This window comes from Clytia hemisphaerica, unplaced genomic scaffold (genome assembly GCF_902728285.1).
Source record: "Clytia hemisphaerica strain Z4C2 unplaced genomic scaffold, Clytia hemisphaerica genome assembly, whole genome shotgun sequence".
Lineage (NCBI taxonomy): Eukaryota > Metazoa > Cnidaria > Hydrozoa > Leptothecata > Clytiidae > Clytia > Clytia hemisphaerica.
In genome coordinates, this window is record NW_027104543.1 from 1,155,735 (window position 1) to 1,182,947 (window position 27,213).

Sequence of the window (27,213 nt, forward strand, 5' to 3'; positions counted from 1 at the left end):
AATAACAACTAATAGTAATAATTGGAAGAAGATCAAGTCGACTGAAGAACCGAAATTTTCATTGTTGTTGGTTTCTTCATTGTGTTGTGTTATGTTGTGTGTCGCCCGTTTGAAAGATGACTCATATGGAAAGTATTTACGTGAGACAGTATGTATTTCATAAATTTTCATTCTGAGAGAGATTTGTGTTTGCAGTACAAAAGAGGTTTTCCTGCTTAAAATCTCGAAACTCGAACAAAAAACTTTGCCTTATTGGCCTTATTGATCAAATATTCTAATGACTTTTTTGCTGGAGTAATTCAAGCGACATTTCTATAAATTTTGAGACGAACTCTTTAACCTGGCTAGAAAATTGTCATGGGGGTTGTATAATGGACTCTAATGCTGAAAATCTCTCTATAGGTATTTTATAGAAGAGGTCTATCATTGCTGCGCGAGTAGCTGCTCTGGTCTTCCATCGATATTGGTATTACGATGTCAAACATATACTGAAAATTAGGTAACTCTTGCTCTTTGTGTCTACTTAGAAAGTTTGAAACATATGAGTGAAGGTAGAGAGTCATATTTCCCTAACACCCTGCCTGGAAGTGCTTATGGGATTCAAACACAGTCCATTGCGGTGCAAGTCTGTGATCGAAATCTTCACACAACCAATCGACAGAATGTTAGTGAAACACAATGATAGCCTTAGTTTAAAACAGTTTGAGAGGGCCCGATAAAAATTACTGGAACTTCACTTGTTCAAGTTAGAATTCTGTAATTGCTTTTTATTCTTGTGTCTTGTGTGGTTTTTTGTGAGGAGTCAGGTTGAGCAATGAAGATTGTGAATGAGAGCCTGTATGTGAGCGTAGGGTTTTCAATATAATTTTATTATTTTTAGATAAAGATTTTAATGTTTTAAGTTATATAAATATACAAATAAATTTTAAAACAATACAAATGGAAATGATTAAGATAAGGTTTCTAAGACTTTTGAATAAAAGAACAATTATAAAAAAAGACAAAGAGTTGATTAGATTTCAAAATTTGTTTGGAATATTAATTAAAAGAAAAATGGGAATTTCCATTTGGTCTAAAATAAGATTAATTGGACTCGGTGGGTACTAAATTTGACTCTTGATTTCGAAAACTAAGGTTTGGATACTTGGAAATACTCCTCACACTCTCTTACGCTATCACCACAAAGGTCTTTGAAGACGAATGGCCAATTTTCTCTGTTCTTCTAATATTGAAAAAGGCATTCGAAAACGGTTGACCCGAATACTTCAGTCAAATGCCGATCAGAAAGTAACATCCTTAGTCGGTATCAGTATAAGAGGTTTTAGTTCAACATCGACCTGCAGCATAGTCAGCATTTAGACACTTGAGTTTGAAGTGCTTTTGATTTTCATATGAACAGTTGGCATAGGTTGTGCTTTGTCTTTGGGTTTTTCTTCACCAAGTTTGAAAATGTATTTGTAAGACAAAGACGCACATAATGCTCCTACCAATGGACCGACCCAGTAAACCTGTCAAAGAAAGATAGGAATGAGTAAATCTTCTTAACTGAGGGAGTTTATAGAAGTACCTGTACCATAATTGGAGATGGCACGATTTCAATTAACGTTTTATTTGGAAACAATGCCCTGGGAGAATCTTTCTTTGTGAATTAGGATCGTATTTAGATTTAGAACGCCATATGGATCCTATAGTTTCTTCGATGAAGTCCATTTTATGTGGGTAGCCCGGTACTACTAGAGTTTTTGAAAGTCTCTCGATGTTTTTTAACTGGTTAACGTGTTCAAAAGCCTTACCCAGTGTTCGTGGACAAGGTTTCCAGTAACAGCTGCAGGTCCAAAAGCACGAATAGGATTGACTCCAGCACCAGTGAATGGCATCTAAAAGATATTTATCAAGTGTTTGGTTACGCAAGGGAGATTTTAAATAGTTTCATACAATAGTTACTTCTTAAGAGATCCCTGTAGCTTATAGTGCGTCTCGTGGAAAAGGCATTGTTTAGTAATACAGTATTGCTTGAAATCAAAATCGTTTTCCTGGCAGCATCAAAATTTTGTGTTCCAGTCTCAAGAAGAGCATACGTATAACTTTCGATTATGGTTTCTACAATCTTTGACTTTTGAACTCTAAGCTGTGGTAGTATAGTTGACGCTCTCTAATTTGATATTCAAGGGGAATAAGGGAGCTTTATCGAATAAGGAAGCTTTATCGAATAAGGGAGCATCGTTTATGAGAGTTTCTTGTTGACGGGGTCTTTCAATTCCATTGAATAGGGGAGCCTGTCGAATAGTAGAACGTCAAATAAGAGAGCCTATCGAATAGTAGAACGTCGAATTAGAGAGCGTCAACTGTATGTTTATCCACTTACTCCCATCAACATTGCGACTGCTACAGATAGACCAACGACCATGTTCGATTGTAACAAAGAGAATTGGTTGTCAGGATCTCTTGCTGCAATGATAACTAACATGACAATGAAAGTTAAAGTGAGTTCGACCACGAATGCAACTCCAACTAACAGATCATCGTGAATGGATAATGTTCCAAGATGACCACGGACATTGGATGGTGTGTAGAGATAAAGAAGACCAGCTCCGGCACAACCTGGTAGAACAGGGTAGAAAATAGATATCGATCAAAGTTAGTTTATACACCTATTAACCCTAGAAAGAGTGTGGAGACTTAAGTCTTGCTCAAAAATTGTCCAAACCTTGAAAAAGATAATCATTTAGGTTTTAAGATTAATTTTCTGAGTCAGCACAAAACGATATTTTAGCCGAGTTAGCAATGCCATTGAGACCATATAGTACGTTTCAATGCCAATCTTTTGATTCTAGTTTAAAAATGTAAAAATTATATTGGGTAGTTGATGACTACATCACGAAATAGTTTGGGTCATTTCGGACCCCTTTCGGGATTTAATTCCCGGGGACAAATTTTGAAAAGCGACACTATTTTTGTTATCTACTTTTCATGATCTTTAAGATAAACCTCATTATTGACTTTGCACGGTTGCACGTATAAACTTGAAAAGGCGAAAATTTAAACTTAAATTTCTTTACATTTTTTCCAGGCCTGATCAAGTTATCAAACGTCTTTTGGAAGGTTTAAATTGGTTGTAAAAATTCATGAATCAACATGTCCGTGTATACATGCCAAGACCTCTTTTTGACATTCAATCACAATAATACCAAGTAAGTTTTAGTGTATTTTGTTGCTACAAAATATGATCCTTATTCATTTAAAGTCAGATTGATGTAAGATCTATGAAATTTGAGACCGCTTTCCCTTGCGATAGATATCTACAGGAGTCACTCCGGCTAAGGAACAAACCCACAATCTCGCGCACCGTAACCAAATCTCTTTGCAGAAGGACTTTGTAGGTCCTATGCTATTTCAGGTGCCACTATGATAATTGAATGATGTATTATAGTGACGACGGAAGAGTTTTTGAATATTAGCTCCTCTTTTGCCTAAAGTAAGTATTTTTTTTAAAATAAAACATCACTTAATTAGTAGATTTTCATTTTGCTCTGTAAAAAGTGATCAGACTAGCCCGTAGTAGTGAAACCATCACCCGAGACAACCCTGCAAACCCACCCCTCCTGTAGTTATTCTGAAAAAATGGTACCTGTATAGCTCCTTGAAATAAGAGCAATCAGTTGTCCACAGATCAACAGTAGTTTGAACTTAAGTTTGTAAAGTTTGTTGTCAAATACAAAGCCTGGTCTCCTAAAACATTGGTGAAAATCTAAATTCTCAAAAGGGAATGATATACTTACTGCCAGCGACTTGAACAGCAGCGTAAACAAAAAATCGAACGAATTTAATTTCACCGGCAACCAACAACCCAAATGACAAGGCTGGGTTAAAATATCCCAATTTCTCAGCTGAAACTGTAATCAAAACAGCCACAATCCCTCCAACGCAAACGGCTTGGTGTAAATCAGACCTTGGTTCTCCCAAGTTAAGACTACATCCACACGCAATAATTGTAAATATTAACGTGTAAATGAATTCAGCAAAAACGTATCGCCAGAAATTTGGTTCTGTTGGCTCGTAAAGCCCGATTTTGTCTCGCCATGTTTCGCCGCGTGCTTTCACAAGCAAAACGGTTCTCTCGCTTGGTGTGGAGACATAAGTCTCGTAAGTCGATACTTTAGACTCGCCTTCTTCTCCAGACATATTTATTGAATTTGTTAACAAAATCTTTCAATACCACCTTTCGCTAAAAGCGTTTACCTTGACAAGTCAGAAAAGAAGGATTGAATCGCCAAATCATTTAATTAAGCCACTACCCCTTTTTTAATGAATCTAGACCCCAGTCCCCCTTCTTTCTATTTTTGCAAGCACACCAGCGAACTCTAAAATAAATACTAGAATCTCATAAAGGATTGATTCTGCTAGACTATCGATATGAAAAACGAAATATTAGGTTTCTTTTGATTTGAAAAGATTGCGTGTAGGTTGAAAATAGTATTATGAAATTTAGCCTGAAATGCTCATTAGGCTTTTTCACGACCTTTACTGGTGTAAATTTAATATGGTTTCTTTGTCCATTCCAGTTCTTAAAGTTTGAGTTCAGTATTGTACACGTAGCTGATGAACTCATCGTTCAAATTGTTCAATTAGAGGTTAGGATAAACAAATAACATGTTGTGTTGTTTACTTTCAAAATTCGAAAGTTTTGATGTCGTATAATATTGTAAAGAAGATATACACTGTTGTCAAAAAATATTGACTCTCTTTTAGTTTTCTTTTACTATCGGTTTTATTTTCTAAATGACGGATATAGGCTTTCCGTTTTTAGAGCTTAAACCTCGCATAGATCATCTCGTTTTTATCGGAAGAACCCCTTTAGAATGTACACTTGACCTACATTCTAAACTCCTCGAGAGAAAAAAAAACTAGGAGTGACACAGTATCTTATTAGTTAAATTCTGTTACTATTTTATGCGAGCTATATTTTCATATCGAAATCGATAACGTTGAAAGATAGTTCTAGGCGTAGTAGTAAATAAAGCAATCATCGTCATTCACTTCACTGTAAGATGTTTGGGTAGGATTCCCACTCGATGCTGCCATTCCCTTGAAAATACTTCGCCTGAGCTTACCCATATGAGGGGAATTGGGTACCATTACTCTGATAAATAAAAGATTGTTGGGAATTGTTAGTCGTTGCATCTGATTTGGTAATGCGTAAGATTTCTGCCTCAAAAAAATTAGAGTGAGAAATTCGAATTTAGCGCTGTCCTCACTTACTAAAATAAATACCAAATTTCGGAAGTTGCGTTTTCTCTAAGAAAGTGTGACCAGTGAAAGAATAACAGAATTTGATTGGCTGTGTTTCCAACCGTCATTAGGATTTGGGAAATTCAAACTCTCAGCCCATACCTTGCTATATATTTCGCCATCAGTATATGAAATAAGAAATCATAGCATGGATCTCCAGGCTAATGCCAACCACATCGGCAAGCAGGGATATCCTTCCTTTCTTAATTGGTCTAAATATTATGTCAAGGGTTTCTGAATGCTTTCACGTCACAATTTAAAGCATTTTGGAAGTCTAATCGAACGAATCGAACGAGTTGGGGCATTTAAAGAGAGATTCGATATCTTTGCATATGAGGAAAAGTTTATGGTAACTTCTTCTTCGTCTTTAAGCCTCGTGGAAATTTAATTATTATCCAGAGTTTAAAATGACCCGGACGCAAAAGTGTTTGATCGACAACTTCAAATGATCGTTGCTGTGTTCATTCAAACCCGTGCAATGTCTTGGAACGCATGTTATCAATTTACACAAAAGTATTAATAAAAACAACCTCCCCTAGACACCTTCAGAATTACCTTAATCCTCCCCTAAATTAGGTTAACCTTTTCTTATTTTCATTATCTCAAGTCAAAATATGACCTTCACGAGAAACAAAATTTTCACGTGGACCCACGTGGACGCTAAAAATAATGATATATAATGTCACATGTTTGTTTATAAATCCTTTTTAAAATATTGGAAACAATCCAAAGTCAATTACTACTTAAAATTTTCTTGTAATTTAATCCGTCAGATGACTTGAATACATGCGAGTTATATAATATATGTAATTTTGTCACGATTTTTGTGCTTTTCATAGGTTGAGATAGTATTGTCTACCCTCAATAAATCATACGATTTAAAAATCATTAGATTTGATGTTCTCGGTCGGAACTTGTCTGGAACAAGAGATGGCTTCTAGAAAAATCTTATTGTTACCTTAATCATGTTTTCTTTTTTGGCACGGAATCTTTAAGATTGTTTCCCTACTAAATGGAACATAGAGAACAAACAATTCCACTAAAACTAAACTGACCGCCGGAGGCGGTTTCTTTCATAGTGGTACGCTAATCTCGTTTTGCCTTGGCTCACTACTTTGTCTACCATTTACTTTCGGTTTTTTTAACTAGATTACCCAGGTGTTTCTCTTTTTTTTCCCTGAATGTCTTTTATTCGGAATTGAATAATCGAGACATGAAAAATGACTATATTGTAATCTGTTTTCAATGAATAATCTAAAATGTACTGGAGATGACATGTACGATGTAGGCGTTAATAATAATGTGCGCGCGCGCTCTTATTTCACGAGCGTGATGGAAGGCGGTCGTTTCAGTGTGGTTTACATCCACACTGTGACCTAGTATAGAATCATGTTAACACTCTGAAAGAGAATCTGGAGCGTTATTATGTTCATTTTTGTTCTACACGCGAGCCCCAATTCCTTGTTCTAAGAAAATGAATGGTCGTCTCTGAGTGATACAAATTATTAACTAATTGACATGTGATGAACTTGTGGTCTTAATTGGAAAGTGTGTCAATATCACATGAGATTATGAAGAAATTATAGGCCCGGGGGGGGGGGGTACTACCCTTGTCGACCGACGGGGGTGCTCCGCTGAGGTTCGAAAAATGGACCCTACGTGGGACTCGAAATTTGCGAAAAAAGTGACCCTGAATGGGACTGAAATTCCAAAATTTTCTCAAATGTTCTACTTTTTCCCCAAATTTTCCAAAAATAGGCACCCTACGAGGGACTGATTTGTCTATTTTGGTGTTTTTGCGACCCTACCTGGGACTCGTGGAGGTTAAAAAGGTACCCTGACCAGCGGAGCATCCCGTAACCCATTTTGCCCTAGTACCCCCCCCCCCGGGATTATAGGATACCAATATCATGAATTGAAATATCATTATTGAAAGTTGATTTCTAAGTGTAGCTTTTGAAATACTTGCGCTACAGTATTTATACTTCTAGAAAAGCTGAAGTTTTGACTGATAAATCAAAACGTCACTGTTATAAGGGGAAAGTATTCTATTAAGACGGTCTGACAGTTCGCTCTAATACTTTTACATCAGTTTATATATTACTATGTTAATAAGTATATAGTTAAAACTGTTTAACTACTAAAATAATGTTAAGAGATATTGATAAAACATGAGGAGAATGTTATTGTAAACTAGAATATATGGTTGCTTTTTCATATACTCTTCATCTTTGGCATGAGAAAACTCGTTCACTGCGTATTATCAGCTTTCTGATGCTCACTGATAGAGCTAGTTGTTGTTATTCTTTGACGTCCATCAGTGTAACGTAAATAAAGCCTGGGATGCACGTGGACAAGGTTGACGTGTGTTGTCAGTTCTTTAATGGTTTGATCTGAATGCGTTCGGTCATCTCAGAATCAGAGCAAAACCATTTCCTCTTTTTGGGAGGCCATTTTGTTCAGAGCGAGGTGGAGCCGTAATGTACGATCAAGTTCTTTTGGAAAAACCATTTTTAGATTTTAGGAATGCAGGGAAATGACTTAGATATAATACTTTGTCACTATCTAAGAAAATATAGTCTTCAGGTTGAAGAAAAATTTGTGAACGTGTTTGCTTTTAAAGCAAGTTTACAGTCGGTAGACATGGTGGTCTTCGAAACTGCTACCGTGTCATTTTTTCTTCCTAACCGGTTATTGCAGTAACTGTTTGTAAACTCTGAGAAAACTTTCCCGCGTTATTAAGCTGTAATCGTTCAGAAATGACTAGAAAATGAGAAGGAAATTTCGAAATATTTTTTTTATTCGCTTTTTCGTTTCGCTTTTATATTTGGTTCACTCGTGATCTATTGAAATTTGACTCTCATCCGCGCAACGAAAGGACCTCACTTTCTCTCTCACTTTCTCTATTGGTTAGCAACGGAAAATATTTTTGAAGCTCACATGATCAACCATCAATGTTTTCTTAGTCCTTAAAATTCAGGTAGTTATCTAATAATAATCAGACCATTTTTCATTCCAAAATAATGTCGGTCGGATACAATGCCTTTGTAGTTTGTTCCGAGTGTTTCAAACCACATCTGCATTCCCTTGTGTTGCAATCAGTCTGTGCCACTAACCCGATCGGGAAGATTCTTCCGAAATGGGAAGAAACTTCCCGAACAGGAAGAACTTAGGTGAATTTTTTCTTCCTGATTGGGAAGATTCTTCCTCTTTGGGAAGATGAAAAATGACTGAATCTTCGGCGAAACTGTACGATGACCGGCGAAACATTGAAACATTTTGGAGCTGATAAAGCATCAAATTTTAAGATTTTTCACCGAAAGAAAAATAAACTTTACCGTGAAAATTTGGTTTAATTTTGAAAAAACTGCGTTAACTTCCCAAACGGGAAGTTTCAACCCGATCGAAAAGTCCTAGGTAAGTAAAAAAGCGGGAAGATCTTCCCGTTCGGGAGTCAAGTTAATTTCCCGTTCGGGAAGGTTCTTCCCATTTCGGAAGAATCTTCCCATTTTGGAAGAATCTTCCCGATCGAGTTAGTGGCACAGACTGGCAATGGCTCTCTTATTAAAGAAAGGTGTTCCGAAAGCCCCAAAACAGGGTTTATATAAGAACAATTTTATAATAGCATATGACACAATTTTAGCCAAAACCCTATTACGTCAAGAAATGAAAGAAGAACATTTAAGTGTGAAAATTACAAAAAATAGCCTCAGCTAAATGTCTTGGTTGTAATAACAAAGAGTGTATCACCTCTGACTTGTAGCACCTAGTTAGATTCCCAAAAAGGAGTTCTATAGATTTATAACGCTCTTTACATTGAGTTTCAACTCGCTTTATCGCTGGCTATCTCCTTGTGCGATAAGTACAACTTCATCTCAACAATAGAAAATACATGCTCATTTGGTCGTTTGCATTTAATTGAAACAATTAAGCAAGTTTGTGTATTTGTATGAGATGCGATGAATGGGTTTTGGAATGAAGTACCTGTGTATAAGAATACCCGTCATTTTTTTAAGAACATCCAAAAGCCTTCGATTATTCTTAACTTTTTTATTTCTAAGCCTAAAAATTATTTTAACCATTTTCTGAGTATTTTTGTCCGTTTTCCTATAAAATCGCCAAAGCCTTATAAAATGTTCTTAACTTGTTCTTAACATTTTGGCCATCGCAGCCTCATGTTCGAAAAAAAAACGTGTAGACTAAGAATTTCTTACAACGGAAAAAGAGAAAAATGTCACTTGATCACTTTTTTTTAAGACAAACAATTTTTTGTTTATACATGACGCTATTGTTTGTTTTATGGTACGAGTGGAGAGCGTGTTTTAAGGTATGTTAGAGGGATCTAATGGAGGTAGTTCATGGTTAGTAAGAGATGCGTCAACACGAGCAGGTCACAAGGATGAAATACTCTTCGATTGGTGTGATCATTTACAGTTGATGCTCTATAATTCGATCTTTAAGGGAATTGGATTTTCATCGAATAAGGGAAATTATCGAATAAGGGAGCGTCGTTTATGAGAGTTTATTCTTGTTTATGGGGACTTTAAATTTCATCAAAATAAGGGAGCCTATCGATTAGTAGAACGTCGAATTAGAGAGCGTCAACTGTAGTAGTATCGATCATTTATCGAAATTTGATTATGAGACTTCTCTTTTGTTTGCGGCTAATTTTTGATAAAACAATTCAATTTAGTTTAGTTAGTTAGTTATCAACAGTCAAACAGTGTTCTTAAAAACTTCGGCACATTGTTTTAATGTAATAAATTTATAATAGTTCAAAAAGCAGAATTTCTGCAACGGGTTGCAATCAAGCAATAATATACCAAGAATAACATTCTTTTGAATGTCATGTGACCACTAGCTTTGAAGAACTGAGGAAAATATAGAAATATGATGATGTGTTGGGTGGGTGAAATGTTGATTTTAAACTTATAAAAATATAATATTTTTATTAAAAAACAAGTATCTGAAAAAAGAAAGCAAAAAAAAATGAGATTAGCGATTATTGCTACCATTTTGGCGGCTACCATATTAGTACCAGCATGCATTGCGGTACCTTTGGACACGTGTGATGTTGATGATGTACATCGATTTGATTGTTTCCCTGATGAAGGTACGTTTCATGGTGGTTTTTATTATTTTAACATTTTCGCAATTTTCGCAATTTTCGCAATTTAGACCTCATTAACCAATTTAAACCCAATAAGATTCGTGAAATTTTTTTCTAATTTTTGTTTTTTCTAAATTTGTTTACGCTTTTGAAGAATTTGTAAAATATTTACCATTACAATCTTCTCCAAAAGAAATGATTTCTTTATGGAAATTATTCTATTGGCAAGGAGTTTTCTTAAATCCTTTAAATCCAACTTACAGGTGCTTCAGAAAGCAAATGTCAAGAACGAGGCTGTTGTTGGGTTCCAGCCTCCCAAAATAAAGATCAATATGGCGTCCCATTGAACGTACCATATTGTTTCTATGGCAGAGGTTCCTTTAGTTACAACAAATGCGGTGGTGCTGACACAGATACGGGGTTCTATGTTGATTTGTGTATGAAAGGAAAAGGTAGTCCCTATGGAGACAGCATTGCTAAAATCAGAGCTGAATTCTCAATGGAAACTCAAACGCGATTGAGAGTCAAGGTAAATAATGTTTGACACGCCAAGCTGATTCATACACTCGCTCCTAAAATGTTAAGTCTTCAATACTTGATAGATACTTTTGTGGTCAATTGTTAATTTTCCCGGGGGGGGGGGGGGGGGGGGGGGCACTCGATTTTGAAAACGACCGACCGTACGTTTGGCAAAAAATCATAGGTCTCTAAAATCGGACCCTTACAGTGTAGGAAAAATTTGGCTGAAAATTGACCCTTATAGTGCAATTTTTCGAAACTTTTTGAAATTTCTCAAATTTTACCTCAAAATTTGGTATTTTCTCAAATTTTACACCCTTACAGTGCAATTTTTCCCACTTGCTCACAAATCAACCCTTACAGTGCAATTTTTCCCACTTGCTCACAAATCAACCCTTACAGTGCACTTTCTAAAGTCCAAAAAACCTACCCTTAAGGGCCGCACGTCCAGTGGGTCACTTACCTGGAGTGCCCCCCCCCCGGGTTAATTTTTTATTTCTTCGAGATGCCACATCATCTTAACGATTATTAAAATTCTAGGTCTAAATAGCCGCATTAAGCCACAAATCGAATCTCCAATTTTCTCATAGGGAAAGGGACATTTTCTGAAAAACCAAATCCCATTTATGATTCTCCTGAAAGGGTTAGATTGCAAAGGAGGGGTACCTTGGAAAGGGGGTTGGTAGAAATCCTTCGCTTTAATTTAACGTTTCCTATAAAAAGCTTTAACGTGCATAACAAGGTAATCCAGCTAACAAACCAGATTTATCCTTTAGATTTACGATCCAGCCAATCAGCGTTACGAGGTTCCCATTCCAGTTCCCAAGGTTACTACCAAAGCTTCATCAACTGATTATGACGTCACTGTTGTCGAATCTCCTTTCGGATTCAAAGTCACCAGAAAATCAACAGGAACTGTTATGTAAGTCTTGCATTCACGGTCGAAATATATTGGGATTTACATTTTTGGCAAGCTTTTTTATGATACTACACCCCGTGTGTCACAGACCCGCTGGGACCGTTTGGAAAAATACCCTAAAATTTCAGCCCCACTGGGAAATGGACCTCGATTTCATCCCAAGTTGCACTCTAGAACCATCCCCACAGGATTCTTTGATCTTGGAACAACAGAATTTCTATCCCCATTGGGATTTCGATAGGGATTTTTATCCCCGCTGTGGAAAAAAAAGTTTCACCGGGGCTGTGAGACAGGGGGGATACTGGTAGCGTTCACAAAAACTTTCTTAATTGCATCACGTCCATCAGTAAAAAACAAAGTGGTGCAAGTGACTCTGGTCACGTGATTGGATTTTTAAAATTTTTCAAAGTTCTCTGCTGCTTTTCCAGATTTTGATGTTTTGTTATTTGATATAAGATGTTCTTATGAAGAGTGTCATAAAAACATGTATAAAACGTGTATTTTCTCTCTCTCTATTACAGCTTCAATACAGCTATTCCAACGCAAGGCTTTATTTTCGCTGATCAATACTTACAAATTGCATCTGTTCTTCCTTCATCAAACATCTATGGTCTTGGTGAACACGTGCTTGGGTTGAAACTGAACACTTCATGGTCACGCCTCTCATTGTTCTCAAGAGATATTGCCACACCTGAGGTAAAGTTAATGATGTCTAAAGTCTCTTAAAGAATGCGCCCGTTGCGAAAATCACCCTCAAGGGAATGACTCCAGATAATTTCAGCTGACATGGTGCACACCGTCATTTTTCGTTATAAACATTCGCTTACCATCTGGATAAGGCTATCACTGTGTCTCACTCACATTCTGCCGATTGGTAGTGTGAAGGTTTCGATCACAGACTTGCACCGCAATGGACTGTGTTCGAATCCCAAGCTCTTGCAGGTAGGGTGTTAGCGAAATATGGTGATACACTCTCTACGCTCAACAATATATAAATTCCACACTTGAAGCCATAACTTCAAAAAGTGAAAGACGACGAAAGCCGTCTAAAGCGTCAGCACAACAAACCAGGGTTTCAAGTTTGAGTCATCGGCTCTTCGGTTGTTCCGTCAAGCTCATACCCATAGAAATAATCAAAACATTGTCAAATTGTCCGAGATTACTGGGTAATCTACGTAAACGGTAGTTCGTTGGACAACTTTATAACGAAAAAGTTTTTCTATTTATGTAGGGTGGAGTCAATTTATATGGTGTACATCCATTTTACGTCGGTGTTGAAAAGGATGGAAACGCTCATGGTGTATTCTTTAAAAACAGCAATGCTATGGGTAAGGTTATGTATAATTTGGTCGATCTAAATTGATTGAGTGGAATCCTCGGACTATGGAACTATATAAAAGACGGAAGGGGACAGGCTCTTACTTAACTGAGATACAAGGATAGATGGCGTCAAAAATTTCTATCTCGTGTGAGTTTATTAATGAAACAGTTTTCAGATAGTTCGCATGATTCGAACCTGGTGAAAAAAAACCTAATCTTAGAGAAGATTTCCAAATCCTGATAATATAGCTAAGATCATAAATCTTTTTACATGCTTGAGATATTTTAAGAATATTATTTACCCTCACTTACGAGCTGTCAAAACTTTAACCGTTTTACTTCTATTTTTTCAGACATCATTTTGCAACCAACACCAGCCATTACCTACCGTACTATTGGTGGAATCTTAGAGTTTTATTTCCTGATGGGACCAACACCTGATAGTGTCATCCAACAATATACCGATGTATGTTATCTTTCCTCGTTCCCGGGGTTCAAACCACAATGGGTTTCACTCCCCCACTTGTAGTCTCGTAAAATATCCCTCCTTTCTTCTTTTGTAAAAGTGGACGCTCCAAATTGTTTCTATAATGGGTTCCTTTTCTTTAATATGAAATTTGTTTCAAAAATTTACCTTCCAGTGGCAAATAATGGTCCATTTCGTTTTATGACCATACAGGGGGGGGTGGAGGAACATTTCCAGGGGATAATCTGAGAAGAATTTCCAAGGGGTCTAAAGAATTGTTTTTTACATTTTTCCAGGGTGTAAAAAGTTATTCTTGAATTTCCAGGGAGTGAATGACTGATTTTAGTTCGTCCACCCTCACTTTCAGACATAAGAAGAATTTTTTCCAATGGTTCTTTTGCAACTTTTGCCATTTTCCAGGGGGTATGTACACTTTTTCTACATTTTTTTTTCACTTGAAAAGATTCATCCACCCCCCCCCCTGTATGGAAATTTTATGGAACAGCCCAATGTCTATGAAAAGACTAGTAAAGGAGACTAGAATTTGGCATGAATTTTAAATCTAACCTAAGACAATGGACGCGGCTTTTTTAAAACAATCTCTTTCGTGTCTCTTTTCAGGTCGTTGGAAAGCCAGTCATGCCACCATATTGGTCTTTGGGATTCCATCTCTGTCGCTATGGTTACAATACAATGGATAATCTATTGAAGGTAAGTTTATGTGACTATAGGCTCTTTCAAAATTTAGTGGGTTGATGGATATTTCCGTACCTTAATCACCACAGAGGTCCTTTGCTGTTGAACTCGGGATGCCTTCCAAGATTTTCGACGAAAAGTTCCATAAGTATATTCTAGTTTTAGCTCCTACAAGGTACCGTAGTTTTATGCAACTAATACTCTTCTATAAAAAGTGAAAGTTAATCTTTAAGAAAAAATCTGCTCTTCAGGTAAAATCGACTTAAAGCAATAACTTTTTTTATCTGCCTTGATGAGTGCTCGGTACTGTAGTCTGTGAGAGTGCCTGTGACCGAATTTGTCAAAATATAAATCAGCATGTCATCAGTGAGGCACAGTATACAACAATCACTACTTAATTCATCTTAGGTTCATCAACGTATGGTGGACAATCAAATTCCACAAGATACTCAATGGAATGATATTGATTACATGAATTCTCATCTTGATTTCACTATTGATCCAACAAACTTTGCTGATCTTCCATCGTTCTCTCAGAAATTGAGATCCTCAGGAATGCACTATATCTTAATGGCTGTAAGATAACATTTTGTACAGGAGCCTCTCCATAACTCAATTTGACTTTCAATTTTCTGGGATGAGCTGGAGTTTTTACAAGATACTTCACTAATTGGTCATTTGAAGTGATAGAGATGACACGTTCTTTAGAAAAAGTAACAAAATTGTTTTATTACTGGTTAACGACCAACTAAATTAAATAAGATCTTGTAAAAACTCCAGTAACTCTTTTCTATTCAAGCAAATATTTGTACCAATTCAAAAGACTTAAAGTTTAATTCGCTCAGAAATTTGTATGAGTTTTGTCGTGTATTTTTTACCCAAGCCGTGACCTACGTTTAAGAGTTATTAAGAATTCTATGTGGAAAATTTTTGGGTTGCGAGGATTTGGCTAAATCGGTTTAGCCGTAAACAAAAACTCACTTCGTTTATATTTCAACGCGGTTGAAATAGCATTCTTATCTTGCAAATTAGGATCCAGCTATCAGTTCATCACAGTCTCCAGGAAGCTATAAACCTTATGACGATGGAATCTCAATGGATATCTTTGTCAAAGACATCAATGGAAAACCATTACAAGGAGTTGTATGGCCTGGGCATACCGTTTTCCCCGATTTCTTCAATCCAAACGCCAGCGTTTATTGGTACAACCAGATTAAAAACTTCTATGACAACACCATCAAATTTGATGGGCTATGGATTGTAAGTTTGATTTAATATGAAGCCTCCCCCCCCCACGAGTCCTTCGCTTTACGAAGTAGCAATCCCATCGTTGATAGTGCATTTTCAACAAAAGTCTCAATCTCAAACTCCGCCTGCAATAGAAGACTAATGATACTCCTATTTCCGTGGGCTTTTAGGGTGCGGGTGTTTTTACCCCGGTCCAATTCCGAAGTCCTGCGAAAGTTTTTGCTAAATTCCGTTTTTCCTGACTAAAATTATTCAATTTTTCGTCTCCGATAACGAACCCAATTTCCGAATTCCATCGAAATTTTCATCGAATTCCGCCACTTCGTTCAGAAAAGGGCCTATTCCCCTCCTCCGCTAACCGCTACCCCATTTTACCCCACTACCCCGCTAAACCATTTTATCTATATAGATAGGCGTTGAAAAAAGACTTTATATGCATGCTTGTTTTTAGCGTTCAGATTTTCACAACATGCGTTATACTCTTTTCTAGATATCTTCCTTTTTCCTTCTTCTCTTCCTTTTTATTTCAACCTTATTACTTTACCAGGATATGAACGAACCATCTAACTTCGTTCGAGGATCACTTGACGGATGCCCTATGGATAACAAATTGGAAACTCCTCCTTTCGTTCCTGGAATCATCGGTGGAGTGTTATCTGATAAGACCATCTGTATGACTGCTAAACAATATACTGGTAACCATTACGACGTGCACAGTTTGTATGGACATTCTGAATCAATTGCCACTATGGAGTAAGTGATTGCGACCACAATTTTTTCTCGTTAAAGATATTTCTAGGAGGCGCGCCTTTATGCTGACGAAACAGAATTGACAAAAGAACTTCTCAACATTTATTTGTATTGGCGCGGTACAGCGTAAGTCTTCGGCCGCTGGTAAACCGTATATTAAAGTCTTGAAGGTCTCCGGCCGCTGGCGTAGGTTTTCGTCCGTCGATGGAAAAAAAAATCCACCGCGGCGCTGTAGGGAGAGGAAGTTGTTCTTTTGTTTGTTTGAAAATGCCTTTTATCCATTACTGTCCTTACTTTTTTAACTTTTTTATCCAATACTAATATGAACTTCAACAAGTCTAGGTGGGTGCAATACAAGACCTCTAAGCTTTACATATGAAATTTCGAATCTGATCTTTTCTTTGTAAAGTTTTGAATCTGATCTGTTATTTTACTGTAACTTTTCGTTCATTTTAGTGCAATGAAGAAAGTGTTAGGCAAAAGAAGTGTTGTAATCACCCGTTCTTCATACCCTGGTACAGGTCACCATGCGGGACATTGGTTAGGTGATAACCACAGTCAATTTGAAGATTTGTATCGATCAATCTCAGGTAAGAAAATTTTGAAGATGAAGATGAAAAATATGAATTTCTACTGTAAATTTGTACCTTTATTCCCTCAGGAGCAATGTTTCAAAAAGTACGGGCCCCTCAGTTATTCTGGAATAGACTTTAGATGCTTAAGTACCATACTTTGGCGGAATCAAAATTTTGAAATTTCTCTAGTCTGATAAATCAACTGAACCAAAAATCAAAACTAAAGTGATTTTTAAATCTCGTTTTACATAGATATTTCAAATTCTGTTTTACACTTTAACACACAAGGTATTGCAATAATATACCACAACGTTATAATTTGATGGGAATTTGATACATTTTAGGTATTTTGAATTTCAACATGTTTGGCGTTCCATTCGTTGGCGCCGATATCTGTGGTTTCCTTGGTGATACAAATGAAGAATTATGTCAACGATGGATGCAGCTTGGTGCCTTCTACCCTTTCATGAGAAACCATAACAATATTAACCAAAAGGTAAAGCCAAGAAATTCCCTTATCTCAAACTGGAACCCAGTCCCTTAGTTCACTTTTGTTTGAATTTCTCAAATTTAGGTTCTCAAAATTTTGCTGATTTTATTATAGAGCTAAGCAAACCCAAAAAACCCAAAAATTTTCCGACTCAAAAATTTGACGCGTCAATCACTTTGCTTTATCGGTAATATTGGTGTGGGCAGGGGGTGCAGACACAGGGTAATGACCCATAGCCAGGTGGTGGTGTCTATTTTTGCATTTCAAAAAAGTTAGTACCGGTACTACTTTGGGGGTGGGGGTATGTATTTTTCACTCTTCAAGCAAGTACAGGATACTATTTGGGTATTTTTTCACAGAATTTTGCTGTTTTTCAAAAAAAAAAGTAGTTTGTTGTAATATTTTGACTTTTTTCAAATATTAATTTTTTTGATTTGAAATTTTTTTAATCGACAATTTTTTTTACTCTTTTGAGAAATTTGTTGATTTTTTTTAAGACAAAACTTCCAAAATGGTCAAGAAGTGTGTGATGAAAATCAAAGGACAAAAGCTTCTGACTCCATCATTGATAATTTGCTTGAATTATCTGTCAATTTTCAGTCTGAAAAACTAACAATAGTACCCCTCTCTTGGTCTAATCTGTAAAATTTAAGATTTTAGGGGTGGTGTCCCGATTTTTTACAGCAAAAATGAAGTAGTTCCCGGTACTAAATATGGGTGGGTGGTCCTAAACAAAATTTTAGTAAAAAATCAAGTTAGTACCCTATGGGTTAGTACCCTGCCTCTGTACCCCCCCTGGTGTGGGGAGAATCTGTGGAGTTTCCCGCTGGCATTTCCGAGGCCTCGTTGGTATGGGGTGGGGGGTCTCTAGAGTTTCTCGCTGGCATTTCCGAGGCATCACCTGGTTCTTAATCTTAAACGACTATCCTATTGACCCCCTTTTTGTAAGTAACCCGTGGATGGAAATTGTGACTTCTTCAACATCAAGGGGGGGGGTTTGAGATATTTTTTCTGGAAATAACCAAATGCAAAGCAAGGCAAAGCATCACGAAAAGGTTGGTTCAAGTTGATTCATCTCTAAATAACTTTCGTTATCACAGGATCAAGATCCAGGAGCATTTGGAGATGGCTTGATCAAAACATCGAAAGCAGCTTTGGCAACTAGATACACTTTGTTACCATACCTCTATACTTTGCATTTCGAATCTTTCATGACTGGATCGACTGTCGCTAGACCACTGTTTTTCCAGTGAGTAAAGGTTTCCTAGAAATCAGAACACATCAATTGTGTAAAAAATTGAGGGTCATAACATGTGGTCTCTTGGAAGATAAGAGCACACATTTCTTAAAAAGATTTCTTCGCTGGCTGCTTCTGTATATAAAAAAACATCTCTGGAAATTGTAGTTAGCCAGTGCTGATGAATCGGAAACTTTTTGTTTTGTTTTGATATTTCTCCCCTAGAGTTTTTTTTCGAAACCCGTTTCGAATGTTTTTTTTTCTCGAAAAGTTACAGTAATTAAACCTGATTGTATATTGTATAATGTATAGAATATAGTGAAATCAAGCCCTGTCTAACACAAGTGTGCCTCTTTTATAGTTTTAGATAATTTTTTCTACTCAAAGTTTATAGTGCTCTTAATTATCATTTCAACGGTATATAACTTGTTAGACTTAAAGCACTAGTTGAAAAATGGCACGCAAAACAATGTATTATGCACACTTAAGCAAATCCTTTTCTTTCACAGATTTCCAAAAGACGCCAATACTTATGGTGTTGATGCACAATTTATGTGGGGTGATGGCCTCATGATCAGTCCTGTTGTTTCACAGGTACCATCAGTTTTTTAAAAGAGCTACATATTCAATTTAGAATTACTTAAGCGTCCGCAAAATTTACTGGCCTTTTTAAACGTCTCCTGTTGATTTATATTCTCAATCTGGGAATAATTCTTAATTTATAAAAGATTTTCCGATAATTGAGAGGGTTTGTTTTTTTGGTGGCATGAATATCACTTGGAATCGTTTTCAAATTCGAATGTTCAAAATAATAGATCTTATCAGAGTTGTTGATTAAAAAAAAACAATGCATTGTGGTGGGATTCTCTCTGGAGTATTACAATAGAAATCTCTAAGGAATTCCTCGAGTAAATTCTATTGTAATACTCCTGAAACAATCCCACAATGCATCACTTTTTTAGAAAAATCAAAAACTCTGATAAGATCTATTGATGAGGCGTTTGTCATGTGGTGCATGCGCAATCAAGATCTTCTAGGTGCAATGAAATGAACCAATTTGATGATTATTTCTTGAATACCATAGGGAGCAGGAAACGTGAATGCGTACGTACCAGCCGGCCGATGGTATGAATATTACGCCGTAAGTAAACTTTCATTTTGTTTGTATAAACGCCCCTTTCTTTAAGTAGGTATACAACTTTTTGAGAAAGGTTAAGGAGGAAGATAGGACTTTGTCCGAATAATATTGAGAGTTTGAGCTTTTAGGAGAGTTTGAGCCTTTAAGGGGGGTTTGAGCTATAAGAGAGTTGACAAGATTCTGGTCAAAATATGTATCAAATTTCAAATTGGTTCAAAGATTTGGTATTATCTAACAAAAGAGCAATATGTTAATGGCAAAGTTTGTGTCGCCTTTTTGTAAATTACCTGGTTTGTAAACTGCCATTGTAAAGAGTGTGGGTTCAAAAAGTTTAAAAGGAGAGTATTTGGGGTTTCTGACCCCACTTCGCACTATGTCTTTAAAATAATGATCTTGTTGTTTTATAAATAGTGCCATAACAGACTTTTTTACAAGTCTGACTATCCACTTTGGCTCGATATTTTATGCAACGGACGATTTACCCCCTTTTTAGTTTTTGCGACTGTAAGCTAAAATCGAATAAATTGATGCTTAGTGTTCAACAAAATAATTCGTCAAAAATTCATTTTCTCACCAACATTGCTCTTAAAAATCATTTGTTGTTATCTTTTAGGGAACACCAGTAGACAGCAAAGGAAGCAGCGTCAACCTGCCAGCTGACTGGGAGAAGATCAATCTACATTTACGAGGTGGTAAAATCATTCCAACCCAACAACCTGCTCTTACAACTACTGCTAGGTAAGTTATGCCCTATCAATTCTAATGTGATTTCAAAAGATTTTGAGTTTTATGAGGAAGTAATTTTTGGACGGGCTTCCCCTGCTTTTTGCCGAAATTTCAAAATTTTCGGTCAATTTTCGAGGTATCCCTTTGATTTTTGTCCAACTTTCGGTGACATCTTATCGATAAAAAGGATTCTAAATTCTATTTTCACCAATAATTTAGAAAGTTATGAGACCTATTTTTCATTTTGTGATTTGGAGAACATTGCATTTATCTTTAAAATTACTCAAATACCCCTGCATACTGCTGAATACTTTTTGCTTAAAGGTTTTATTTTTACACAAGTGTTCCGGTTTCATATCAGACTCATGTCAAGGACGAAAACAAACAAAAAATGAACAAAAAATTGTTTTTCTTTTCCTCTTTCTTGCTCCACATCCGTATCAATTCAATTTCAAAAAGCCTGTAAATTAAAGTTGATGGTTAAAGGGACATAACAGTACTTGCGAAATTTGTAAACAAACTGTATGCAGCGGATACAAAATCAAAACAAATGTCACATGTCAAAATAAAAAGTCAAACCAAATATGGCTAGTTTTTATTGTTCAATTGTTTTACAAGTTTGTTTTTGTGATTTTCATTGTTCTCTTTAATGACACGTGGTTTGCGCAATGTTTACATTTTACTACTGTAATGTCCCTTTAAGCAAACGATGTCACCCTTATTTAAAAAGAAAACCTTTAAGTACTACAATAATGATAATAACTTAACGTATTCCTTTGTTCTCCTTCAGTCGTAAATTACCATTCGGATTAATCATTGCTTTGGATGAGAATGGTGCAGCTGAGGGAACGATGTATCTTGATGATGGTGACCAACTATTAGGTAGGTGTAATTTTGTAATTTCTGGTCCAGTACAAGGTATCGTAATTCCTTGTATCCAACACGCACAGAAACACAAATTTATTCGAGTTAAGGAAATTTCGAGTTATAGAGTTTAAGAGCCATTGTTAGCTGAAGAAACATAGAATGCAGAAGCAGGAAACTTTAAGTTAAGTACTTTTATTGAAAGAAAACTTTTAAATTTTAACTGAAGAAACTATAAAACTTTCCCAAAGTGTTAAGGAGACCTTCGATTCATAAGTAAGGTTTATAAGCCATTATCAACTGAAGGGCCATAAAACTTTTACCTTAAAGGAAGAAATTTTGGCGGGAATTTAATTTGGCGGATTGCCGAAAAAGTTTTTTCAGAGGGAATTTAATTTGGCGGTCAACTTGAAAATTTTAATTTGGCGGGAATTTAATTTGGCGGACGAAGGACATTTTTGTCCAAAACAACGCCATTTAAAAAGGAAATATCTATTTTAAAGCCTGAAATAGAACAAATCTGGGGGGATAAATAGAGCAACATAAATTTGCTGGGATTTTAATATGGCGGATGACGAAAAAAATTAAATTTGGCGGGAACTTAATTTGGCGGATTTTGACCAAATCCGCCAAAACTGCCAAATTTTCTTCCCGCCAAAATTTCTTTCTTTAAGGTAGTTAAGGAGACGTTCGAGTTATAGAGTTTCGAGTTAAAAAGACTCCACTGTACTGAACTCGGTATCGATCTTGACTGCCGTGCAGGAAGTCGAGGTTTGATTCACACTCGATGCTTTGATTAACTTAGCAACTTTATTTACCTTCGTCCGGACCTATTCTTATAGTGTTGGGGTATATGGGTGAACAGAAAATCAAGAAGTCTTTGGCAAATCACACGAACGGAAATGTTTAAATAGAAGTCGGTCATTTGTAAAGGGTTTTTACCGAATATTGTCCTATTCCTATACTACTAATAGCGAGTTTTTGCATCCGCCCTTTGAGGAGTGCAGAGTGACTGAAACAATTAGGAACAATCTGAGGTTCTGACCCTTAAATTCGATAAGGGTAATTATCAGTTAATTTACCGTCAATCACAGTCAATTTGGATCTAGAAAAATCAAAAGCTAACCGTCTCCGTCGCAGATAAACCAATACATAAACTCGCTAATAATTTTTATTGTATTAAACAATGGTTCTTACTTGCAACCATTTCGTTGATCCAAAACTTCTTTGATTTTACTTTCAGACAATGGCGTTGATGGTACAACATATATGAATTTCCAAGTCTCAGGGGTAAAGCCTCATTATCTTATTTTCAGGATTTTAATGTTATAGGTTTGAACGCTGAGTATTTTAAATCGTTTCCTGTTAGATGCTTACTTTTCATAGTTTCCCAAAATGAATCAATTTTCTTTAAATTCAGATCAAGCTATAAGGACCAAAAGGAATTTTGAAGATGATGGTCTTTATCCAGGATATGCGCCACACTGCAATGACCTTATGTTATTATGCTATAAATTTTGTCATTGATATCTATTTTTTTCACCTAATACGTCACAAACGAGCAATTATATCTTGAAAAATTACGTAATGCAAGATAACATTGCAGGGGTACATAACCTGAAAACGAGTGAGTGCCTTAATTGATACAAGCTCGTGTAAGAGGATTAAACAACGGAAGTACTGAATGGATTTCTTTTCTTCTTACAAACAGGGTAAATTCACACAAAAATTCACACGTAAGGGTTACACACCGGACAATCACACTTTGAAAGATTTCACTGTCCTTGGTGTCTCATCCAAACCATCCACCGTCAAAATTAATGGGCAACAATTATCATCTTTCAATTACGATCAATCCAACCAGGTAAAGCTTTAGATTATTTTCCTAAATGTTCTTTTTACGTTGTTCTAACCACTGACCTTTATATATCTCTGGACCAAGTTACTCAATGCCTGCCTCAATTTCGGGTACCAACTTTCAAAAAACTTCGATCAAAGATGGCGGATATAGCTTGGTCCAGGGATATATAAAGGTCAGTGGTTCTAACGGTATATAAACATCATGGTTGGTGGAATTTTAACCTTCTGTGCCACCTCCGTTGGATGGAGATTTAACATTTCTATTGTTTATAGATGATAATGAGTGGAAAAACTTTCATACTTTGTGTTGGTAAGGGTCCCACTAAGGTCTTTGGCATGGGGTTTGTATCTAAACTCGAAAATGGAAAGTTTGGATAAAGATGTTCATAAATATAAACGATTTATGGAGCGATGGCCGAGTGGTGGAAAGCGTTTATAGTTTAAATCCCCGCCCTTGCCAAAGTTCCGTTTACTTCATATATAGGCAATTCGACTTGCCTAGGAGTCATTGACAAGACTTTCTAAAAGTCTTAGATTTATGGGCTATGCACGTATAAAATCAGCTCATTTTTTTCTTTCTTTCTTTCTTTAGGTCTTGAAGTTCAGTCAAGAAGTCAGTATTATGGACGAAAACACCATCTCATGGGCATAAAGAAACTTCTTAATTTCAACCAATAGAAAAGTGAGAACGATAAGTGGGTTCCATTCTTCCAATGTTGTCGACCATAAGAATTTGGCCACTAACTGTCATGAAGTTACTAAAACTGTGCTTCGCTATTTTTTAATGAAAATTCAATGAAAATAGTTCTTTTAGGCTTTTTGAAAATTTCAATGTTTCAAGACTTTTTAAATGATTTTTTAAGTATTTTATTTTACAAAATTTTAATAGATCAAATTTTATATTGTAGTTTTTCTTAATGTTCGAATTTTGTGTACAAAAAACGTAAAGAGATTTTGATAATTTAACACGTGGACTACTTATATTAGCCTCAATCTAAGTACTATGATTTTTATGGATTATTAACCGAAAAGCCGGTCTCTCTGGCAAAATATTGGAACGAGCGAAGCGAGGTCCAATACGAGCGAACGAGGTCGATATTTTGCAAGAGAGACATGCTTCTGAAGGTTAATAATCCATTTATAGCCCTGCAAAAATAAAGTAATAAAAGTAATTGACATTTTAACCCTTTAACTACCGATGTCGGCATATGCCGACATGAGCATTTTCGATTTCTTTGCCGATGTCGGGATTTGCCGACATGGGCACTTCCCATTTCTTTGCCGCAAAATTTAACACTTCTACAAAGATTTTGTATTAGATGGTTTGAAATGAAAAAAGATAATAGTTAAAAGCTTTTCTATGTTGAAAAATAACTATTCAACAATGTTCAACTCAAAATTATAGTCCTTGGCTGATACTTCATATATTATTCAGAAAATGAAGTCAAAATTGCTACCTTTTGCCCATGTCGACATATGCCGAATGTCGAACCTTCTTTTTTTCCCGTGGCAAATAGGTCGAACCTTAAAAAATACGAACGGCAGTTAAAGGGTTTAATGATGTCAATTTCATAACTGGTCACTATGGAGAAATATTGACCGTCCACGTGACATTAATCATCCAATCAGTTTTCTTATAAATGATTGACAGTTGTATTGCAGGGCTATAAGGTTTATTATTGCATCCCTGTGTTAAACGCTATCTTTATACCAGTCTACTCTATCATGAAATTGGTCAAAAATTAAGAATATCAACATCATGGAATTTTGCAATAGAACTTCAAAATTTCACGAAAGTGTATTTTTTTTGCCCAAGATATGTATTACCAAGGACACTTGTATAGCGAAGCTACGCTATACAAGTGTCCTTGGTATTACATGTTAAATTTAAGTTGAATGTATTTTTATCAAATTGAAAGAATATTTTACAAAAAGTTAAGAATATTCATAGTGAGACGGAAAAACACCATTCTTATAAAAAAGTGTGTAATGTATCCGTTGGTTGAAGAGTACCTGTGTCACTAGGATAAACTCAAATGATGGGAAAAGTTTCTGGTACGGAGCCAGCCCCAGCCACTAAGATTTGGTTATTTGACCATTTTGTCATTCTTAGAAAGTTGGCAGGGTTTATCATACTGTCACCAGAACACACATACACATACACATAGAAAAGAAGTCATATCTGTTATAAAGTTTGTTATCAATATTTCTTGATCTCGTATATGTGGGTTTGGAGTGAGCCGCATCTTTCGAAATCGAATGTATTTTCATCCTTACTTAATTGACGTCATTATCTTTTGATAATACTGAATTTTTTTCAGTCGTTTTTTACTGTATGAGGTTTTTTTGGTTTTGATGATATTCCCTGATAAACCCTCAAAGCTGACTGCAACGTTGCTGTAACGTTCATCTAACGTTATGTGGACGTTAAGACAACGCTTTGTCAATTGATATTTTTTTAATGGAATCTTTATAAAAAAATTGACCTGTGCATTTCGAAATTGGTGTGGGATTTTCTTACATTTATTTTACGGGCATTTCTAAACTGTTGCTCTCTAAAAGTACTTTTTTGTCGATGTCAATAACTTTCCTCATCATTCAAATGGCAAGGTTCTTATCTTGAATACACGTTAGATTTTTGCTCAGGCTCCCCTGTCTGTTCCTAATCTTTCGAGATTTTTAGTCTTGAAAATGTCCTGACAATGTTCTTCATGCTTGATTTATTGAAGTAAAGACTAAAAAATGGTCTTACAACAGTCTGAAATCTGAGACTCGGGTTGTTTTTAATTTAATCTAATGTTTTGACCATGTTTTATTCATAAATTTGTAGTTTTGAATTTTTTGTTGAAGATCCACCCCTGTTCTTACTAATTTTGCTTTAACACTGGAAAATTCGGCCAAAACTTTGTCCGGGTGGTAAAATTATTCTACAATTCAGCCCCATTGAGAAAATTACTTTGATATTATCCCTTTTGGAAATTTAATTGAAAAAATTGCACTCCCCACTAGAATTTTTAAGCTGGAAACAATATAATTTTTATCCCTCTCGGGATTTTGATAGAGGTTTTTATCCCCACTTTGGGCAATGAGACAGGCGTGTGTTTTAGAATGATAGTAGAAGCTCAAATTTAAACGCTCATTCAAAAATAAACCGATCTCTTTATAATTTCATCGAAAATGAGCTTTCCAGAAGCTCCTCCGGTCTGAATGTTACCTTCAAATTGTCAAAACATACCATTTTACGTAGAATTTCACTCAAACATTTCAAAAATGCAATTATGATATATTCATGACGTAATGTTTTCTACGGAAAGACCCTGGTTTTTGCCAGTAGTAGCAAATTTTACACAGCCTTTGTCTAGTTTGAATTTGCCACTACTGGCTAAAACCGGGGTATTTCCGTAGAAAACATTACGTAATGAATATCATGAATAAACCTAAAAACCTATAACCATTTCAAGTACAGCCAGTGTTTTAACCTCTCATTCTAGTCGTCAGTGAATATGCTCATTCGAATATGAAAGACGCCCTGAAATTTTTTATTAAAATGTATCGGTATTTTTCACCTTTAAAAATTACGATTTGCATTGATGGTATTATAATTTTGTCATTTGGGTCTCTTATCTTATTAGTATTTGCCTATCATAGATCCACGAAATATTATCAGGCCATATTTTAGAAAGGCCCGTTGGTGGCCAAAAACGGCAATTTGTCTAGTGTTTTTCTGCTTAAAAGGCTGTTTTTACCAAAATTTTAGTGATTTCAGGAGGGGTAGCGTCTGCTAACTGAACGCTAAAATGGCATAAAAAATGGTCTGATTTTGTTCTGACAGTAGCAAAAATTTTGTAATACATTTCCTTTTTTTTTCTCATACAGAAGACGTCAATGATCAATGTTATAAAGATTAGAATCATCCTTAAAAAGCGTTTTTTCGAAAGAAATCAAAACGCAAGTTCCTCCCATCGAATTCTGGATATTCAATTGTTATAGACCCCAGCTGTCACAA

General features: G+C 35.9%; 2 protein-coding genes across 2 annotated transcripts; one reads left to right on the top strand and one right to left on the bottom strand.

Moving 5' to 3' along the window:
• Positions 1–1,346: 1,346 nt before the first annotated feature.
• On the bottom strand, positions 1,347–4,235 carry LOC136822624 (lens fiber major intrinsic protein-like). The gene is made up of 4 exons (XM_067078893.1): positions 3,780–4,235; positions 2,366–2,601; positions 1,794–1,877; positions 1,347–1,508 (listed from the first exon to the last, which is right to left on the bottom strand). Exons 1-4 carry the CDS (start codon positions 4,180–4,182, stop codon positions 1,356–1,358), a joined length of 876 nt encoding a protein of 291 aa, XP_066934994.1. The 5' UTR covers positions 4,183–4,235; the 3' UTR covers positions 1,347–1,355.
• A 6,020-nt stretch (positions 4,236–10,255) lies between these two features.
• On the top strand, positions 10,256–24,173 carry LOC136822616 (lysosomal alpha-glucosidase-like). The gene is made up of 20 exons (XM_067078882.1): positions 10,256–10,402; positions 10,663–10,928; positions 11,695–11,840; positions 12,359–12,533; positions 13,069–13,165; positions 13,511–13,623; positions 14,245–14,334; positions 14,728–14,895; positions 15,352–15,579; positions 16,115–16,320; positions 16,774–16,907; positions 17,237–17,388; positions 18,483–18,631; positions 19,129–19,213; positions 19,704–19,760; positions 20,371–20,495; positions 21,274–21,365; positions 22,591–22,637; positions 23,059–23,211; positions 23,800–24,173. Exons 1-20 carry the CDS (start codon positions 10,279–10,281, stop codon positions 23,857–23,859), a joined length of 2,667 nt encoding a protein of 888 aa, XP_066934983.1. The 5' UTR covers positions 10,256–10,278; the 3' UTR covers positions 23,860–24,173.
• The last annotated feature ends 3,040 nt before the right edge of the window (positions 24,174–27,213 follow it).

Excerpts from the sequence above, each read along its gene's own strand:
- LOC136822624 (XM_067078893.1), bottom strand. The coding sequence starts at position 4,182 with ATGTCTGGAGAAGAAGGCGAGTCTAAAGTATCGACTTACGAGACTTAT. Across the intron at positions 2,602-3,779 it reads TGCTGTTCAAGTCGCTGGCA|GTTGTGCCGGAGCTGGTCTT; the intron begins GTAAGTATATCA and ends CTGTTCTACCAG. Across the intron at positions 1,878-2,365 it reads CAGTCGCAATGTTGATGGGA|ATGCCATTCACTGGTGCTGG; the intron begins GTAAGTGGATAA and ends AATATCTTTTAG.
- LOC136822616 (XM_067078882.1), top strand. The coding sequence starts at position 10,279 with ATGAGATTAGCGATTATTGCTACCATTTTGGCGGCTACCATATTAGTA. Across the intron at positions 13,624-14,244 it reads TCATCCAACAATATACCGAT|GTCGTTGGAAAGCCAGTCAT; the intron begins GTATGTTATCTT and ends GTCTCTTTTCAG. Across the intron at positions 16,908-17,236 it reads TTTGTATCGATCAATCTCAG|GTATTTTGAATTTCAACATG; the intron begins GTAAGAAAATTT and ends GATACATTTTAG.